Source organism: Notothenia coriiceps, unplaced genomic scaffold (genome assembly GCF_000735185.1).
Source record: "Notothenia coriiceps isolate Sejong01 unplaced genomic scaffold, NC01 NC01_scaffold00004068, whole genome shotgun sequence".
NCBI classification, from domain to species: Eukaryota; Metazoa; Chordata; class Actinopteri; order Perciformes; family Nototheniidae; genus Notothenia; species Notothenia coriiceps.
This window is the reverse complement of record NW_011336769.1, coordinates 235,406-241,624: the sequence shown is the minus strand read 5'-3', so window position 1 is coordinate 241,624 and position 6,219 is coordinate 235,406. Positions and strand designations below refer to the sequence as shown.

Sequence of the window (6,219 nt, the reverse complement as noted above, 5' to 3'; positions counted from 1 at the left end):
AATGCAATATTACATGTTTGATTGGAATGTCCTCATTATTTAAAGGTCTATAGCCAATTACAATTAAATGTGTATTATGCCTAAATTAATATAACATCATTACATTTAGACGTGTGTGCAAATGTCTGTTATAGTATGAAAATAAGGGACTGCATATTTTATTCTAAACTAAAGTCTTTATTGATTGCTGGATTCTCGTTGGGTCTTCTGCATAATATAGCCTATCCTTGTTTTTTCAATATTACATTTCAATATAGTTAATTTCATGCTGGGAATAAAAGGATACAATCTGCGCAGTTACTCAAGAAACATAATCCAGTGCCAGTGCTCTGTCGGAACCCTATCATCCTTCTCTCCCCCTCCTCCCACAGAGGATGCAGGACAGTGTGGACCTGACTCCTGGCGCCAGAGAGAAGTGGCAGTGATCATCACGAGGACAGTCAGAAATCACGCTCTGGGATCAGATTCATTTACTTGTTTTTATTCCGGCTTTACCCCTACTGATCATTCACTTATTTCACTTGACTCGGGACAGCATGACGGAGATCGGATTTACACAATTTGGATTATTTCAATGATGGTTCGCTTCAAATGCGCATTTCCACGGAGCTGCAGCTGAGGTTTCATTCAAAGTCCGATTGGATTTTCTAACAGCGTGATGGATACAAATGAGTTCGCAGTACTGAAACTTTTTGTTGTTGGGATTTTGGGTGAGTATGTTTTATATATATATTTTTCTTATTTGCAGAACGCATGGTAACGATAGAAAACGGGATAGTGAGTTATTACAGGTTGAAATAGCATCACAAAGAAGCGAGGAGTTTATTCCCACCAATTAACATAATAAAATATTGAACACATCAGTTCATCATTAAATTGCCACACTTCTATATCTTATTTTGTGTTCATGAGTGTGTCAAGTTGCAACGTGCACATAATAAGACTTATAAGAAGTCCCAGGGCAAATCTATCACATCACATGCACTGAATGTGGAATATATGCCCTTTTGGACAGACCTCATCTGACCTATATTGTTGCTAATGGATATTTCTAGATCCAGCTCATTAGTTATTGGTTTAATAATTAAATTATGTTTAATGGTTGTTGAATCCAGTTGTGAAACATTACTGAGCTGTTTTCATGATTAAGATGCTCGTGTGGATGTGTTCTGCTAAACATGAATCCAGATAATCTGCTGCTGTAAACCCTGATATATATAGCTGTAGTAGCAGTGTAAGCAGAGTAAATGCAATGACTCAGTGGTGAAGAGGAGTTCAGATATCGAGCTGGTGTGCAGCACAGTGACTTGGTTAAGTAGCCTGAGTGCTCTCAGTGAGCTGTTGTTGGGCTGATATCGGGGCCACCTGGTCTGACACTGATTGAAATGACCTGTCTTCCTCCCATGTGGATACATGAGCCAGTAGATATAGGAATTTCAAGGTCTGTGGTTCAGAAGAAGTTCAAACACAGGTGCTTATCTACAGTGATGCTTTACCTTGAGTGCCTCTGAAAGGCAGCTACACATTAAAGTGGCTTGATAAGAAACAAAATCTACTTTATTGGCCAAGAATGTGTACAAATTAAAGGAATTTGAATTTTGTATTTGCATAGACAGGGAAATGCATATAAATAGACATTAGGGCAACACAGAAAAGATGAGATAGCAAATGGAAGGACTATGTCACCAGTATGTGAAATATAGGTGTATGTATATATAAAGCATGAATGACAAACAATGGATTAAGATTATAAAATATACAATTTATAATATAATAAAGCTGAGTTATGATCATTTGGAGTTGGCTGGTGTTGACAATTTACATTATATTGCTGTAAACAAGCCAAGTGTTCTGTAGCTCATGAAGAATATCCAAATGAAATACATACTTATTAGTATTGATGATTACATACAGTGTGTACATCTATAAATACATGTAAAAACATGAATGCATTTACATTAGGAAGTCCTTGGTCATTTTAAAGAGAAAAGTCTTGTGGTAGTTAGTGAGATGGGGGCCAAGTCCGGACAGGACCTTCAGCCTGGACTCCCCTGGGTCTCTGCCATGTAGCAGCTGTGGCCCTATGCGCTGTACGGCCACGCAGAAAACTAGCTTAGATGGACCTTTTATGACTTAAAGCATGTGTTATGCTCAGTTGCTGGACATGCCAGTGTAATGGGAAGCAGGAAGAAAAGACTGTTTTTTATGTGAGTCCACAAATTGCAAATTTCACCACAGCTGCTGCTGTCAAAGCAATTATATTCCCATGTTGTGAAGACATGCAGCAATGGTTTCCTCTGACAGCTCTTGTCTAGACTCAAAGAGTTTCCCATCAAGACCCCCGTTGGGAAGAAGAAAGGTGGAGGCCAGATGCAGCCAGTTCAAAGACAAACAAATCGTTCTGATTTGTTACTTGAGTATAAGATCCCATCTGCACCGCAGCAAAACACTGATTCCCACTGACTGGGAAGCATCTGCATCTTATCCTAATAAACAGCTATGCACAGTCTCACAGCAAAGGAAAAGCCTTGGGGTTTTTCTGTTCTATCTGAAAAATACCATTCTTGTGAACTATTATAGTGAAATGTATTCATAGACCCTAGGTGAGATATTGTTGTTTGTTGATCTCAGTTCATGTAAAAGGCTGATGTTCATGGGCTGTTTCCTTACACATTGATGTTGTTACACACAGTTGTGTTCATCACCTCCACATTCCTGTAGTGAAAGGCTTTCAAGTTCACAAATCAATCCAAATCATTTCTTTGTTAGATGAAGAAATGTGAGCTGGGCAGATTGTGTCTGGTTTTGCCAAAGTGCCTTTTATTTGTTCAGACTAAAGGATATTTCTTATTGGCAAATCTTACAATCTACTCTTTTCTAGGCAAATGTGTGATATTGTATTTCTCCCACTATCTCTCACCTGCAGTGGAAGCATGTTAAGAGCATTATTAATCTTTCAGTTGCCGTTAAAGATTCACCAGAAGGGTTTGTCTCTTCGCTCATCGTGCTCCTATCAAAGCATGCTGACGGCTTGCTGACTCTTAGTCCCAGTGTGGGAATCTGACTAAGAACCATAAGGTCAGCAGATTGCAGAGGCGTTTCATAGATGCACCTATTAACTCAATGCTTATCCATCTGACCATTAATTATTTAAAGGTTCCACTAAAAACGGTACAAAAGCTGCAATGTTCTCATCTCACCTGGCCTTTACTATGGAATTGCAAGCATGTGCAAATCTAAATTAATTTGCCTGTTTGTTGGACAATACAAACGTCTAAATATGTCAATTTGTGCTGTGAGAAATTATGATTGACACATTTTGTTTCCATATATACCATAGAAACTCAAATTAATACATAGGATGAAAGCTATTCTTTATATATCAATGTGTTAACGTCATGTGTTGTTCAAAATACTGTATATCAAATACAACAAATTCATTTCAGAGGAAAAACCAAATGCCATTATCTGATATAATTTGCAGGAGACGTCATACACTGGTACATGCTCCTCAAAGCAGCAGCAAGAGGGCAGAGACAGAGGAGGAAGGTAGTTATTTGTCTCGATATTTGACAGCGAGCTGATTTTCTGCCAAACGACCTTCACATTCTATCACAGAACAGAATAGGTGGTAATGAGCACTATTATACTCAGCATTGAATTGAAGGTGTAACTGGTGACTGTATAATGATAGACTGAAATGATCTAATGATGACCTGAGAGGGCCAAATGTCATGACATTCAGAAACAGGTCCGTTGAGTTTGATTTGGTATATGAGAAGAGCTCTTTGTTCAAATTGTTCTCACCACAGGCAAAGTGTGCAATTGTCTGCGACAGCTGTAAGAAGTTGTAAAAGCATTACTAAGATTATATGTAAAGCTCCCTGGCAGGGTTCATGGTGCTAGTGTTCAGAAATAAATAAAAATAAATCTGGGGGTGTGGCGTTAGAAAGAGTTTAGCAGACATAAAGAGGTAACATCAGGGTGAATACGTCCACTTCTTATTTACCTTCTATGGATAAGTCTGATGTTGTTTATGCTAGGTTGGCTGTCTGTTGTGCGTTCTTCTATTTATTTTCGGTAAATACAGACCAGTCGAGTGGGGGTTTTTCTGATACCACTTGTGTTGTATACAGAACATGAGACGTCTGGTTATGAAGGTTTCAAAGTTGTTTAAATGCACCTTTTGACGTACTTGTGATAAATAATGGAAGTAATAATAAATGCCTATTAGTTTTGTTTTTGCGTAATTCGTAATAAGACCTTTATAATTGATAGCACGTCAGGTAACTGTCAGTTTTATCCACTGCGTACCAATTCATCTTGTAATAAATACTCCTACAGCAGTCATATCATCACAAGGTGAGCAATACCAAATGAACACATGTCAGATTTGGATTTTGTTCATTTTCTAATTAATATGGTGGTGAGCAAATCGCCCGACTCTTCCCAGAAGTCTTCTTGAGTTCAGTCTAGTATGGACTGCAACAAAAATGTCAATGAAGGTCTTGGATTTATTAATGCCCTTTTAGCGCTCTTGTTTGGCCTCACAGTCTTTGACCCGGTGTTACAATTTTAATGTATGACTCGTCACACTGTGTCTGTTTCGGCATACTAATATTTCTCACTGTCTGTCTGTCTCCCTCTCTGCCTCCTCTGCTGTCATTACTCTTTCTCCTTTTTGTCTCTCAGACAGATTGATGAACAGCATGTTGGCACTGTCCTGACCGCCTCCAAGGCAGAGGCCCTTGGTAAACAACTGACAGAAATACAACTTTTATGCATCCGGTTTTACCAAGGAAAATTGTAATCGGGTAATCCAGCCCGGTTTTAATGGGCGTCAAATTCAGAGGTTGGTCAAATTTGAGACCAAAGGGTCCTGAACAAGCGTTTCTATGTGAGGAGTGGGGATTCAAAATGGGTTAGGAAATGATCTGTGAGATGATTTAAGCATCCCTATTCATTTTATATCAGAACTCATCTGTCTCATTATCCATGTGTCTGTCTATTGCTGTTTCCATTACATCGGTGATGAGAATTTGGCCCGAGTCAGAGTGATAACACATTCATCTGCTGTACTTTGGCTTTTATCACACAGATTGTGCCAAGGGACTGTAATTAATGGCCAGGACAAGTTGACATATTTATAACTGACTGGCTGTGTGGGAGACTGAATCGCTCAGCGGGGTGAAGTGTTTACTGCCAAAGGACGCAGACAAATAATCAGGGGTCCTGCATTTGTCATTGAGCCCAGTCCCAATTTATCAGAGAAGAACATGTGACCCATTTCCATTTTTCCACTGAACCTCTACATTTAGAGCTTCGTCTCTTTGTAGCCACGCAACTGTGACTCCTGTCAAAAGCATTTAGTGTTTTTTAAAAGTGGATAATTCAAGCCTTTTTCATTTTATTCCAAACAACAAATGTTTGCTTTTTATTGGAGGCAAGCATTTCAATGGAGCTAATTGTTGTGGTTTGTCAGAGACGGGGTGAAACAGTGTAGCTTCAGGCCATTTTTGGCTTTTATGTTTTTTAATTATAAACTTATCTAGAGTTGAGGAGAAGTGCACAGTGAATGGTGATGAAAGCCCGAATTGTGTTTTTCCTTTTAATTATCTTTGCTAACGAAGAATGATGTGGAATTTATACGTGTGCTGATTCCGCCACATTCCGCCGTTCACAGTTTTATAATCACATCTGTGCTCCTTATCTGTCACCAACAGCCTTCTCTGTGCATCTGTGTGAGAATGCGATGGTTTATGCTCATACGAACACACTTTTAAAAACATTTTTGATGACCCTATTCCGTTTAAATGCCACAGACACATTGTTCAGGAGAGCAGCAGCTGCAATGCTTGCACAAACAAGCCATGATAGCTCATAGACAAATGGGTTCTCTCCACAGGGGCCTATTCTGCTGAAGCTTTGCTGTAATTTTCCTCTCCACGTGGCAAATGGACTGCATTTATATAGAGCCGCTATTCCAAATGCCCTCAGAACTTTATGTTCACCCACCACATGCTGTCAAACCAACATCCCTGCAATCACGATCTGACCTGCTCCGGCACCTGTCCTACATGCACAGTGTACAGGTTTGAAAAAAATGGCAATTCTCTCCCGAAAGTCCCACATAATGAATTCTCTCTTCTCCCCCATTGGCATTTTATTTCTTTCTCTCTCCATCATGGTCATGTAGTACTCCGCCTCACCCCCCCCCCC

The 6,219-nt window shown here is 39.5% G+C and overlaps 1 protein-coding gene across 1 annotated transcript in view; it reads left to right on the top strand.

Moving 5' to 3' along the window:
* Positions 1 to 373: 373 nt before the first annotated feature.
* LOC104941939 (receptor activity-modifying protein 3) overlaps positions 374 to 6,219 on the top strand; it is a 22,056-nt gene continuing 16,210 nt past the window's right edge. Inside the window, exon 1 of the mRNA XM_010767109.1 lies at positions 374 to 710. Within this exon, the coding sequence (XP_010765411.1) occupies positions 659 to 710 (52 nt within the window). The 5' untranslated portion in view covers positions 374 to 658. The remainder of the gene's footprint in view (positions 711 to 6,219) is intronic.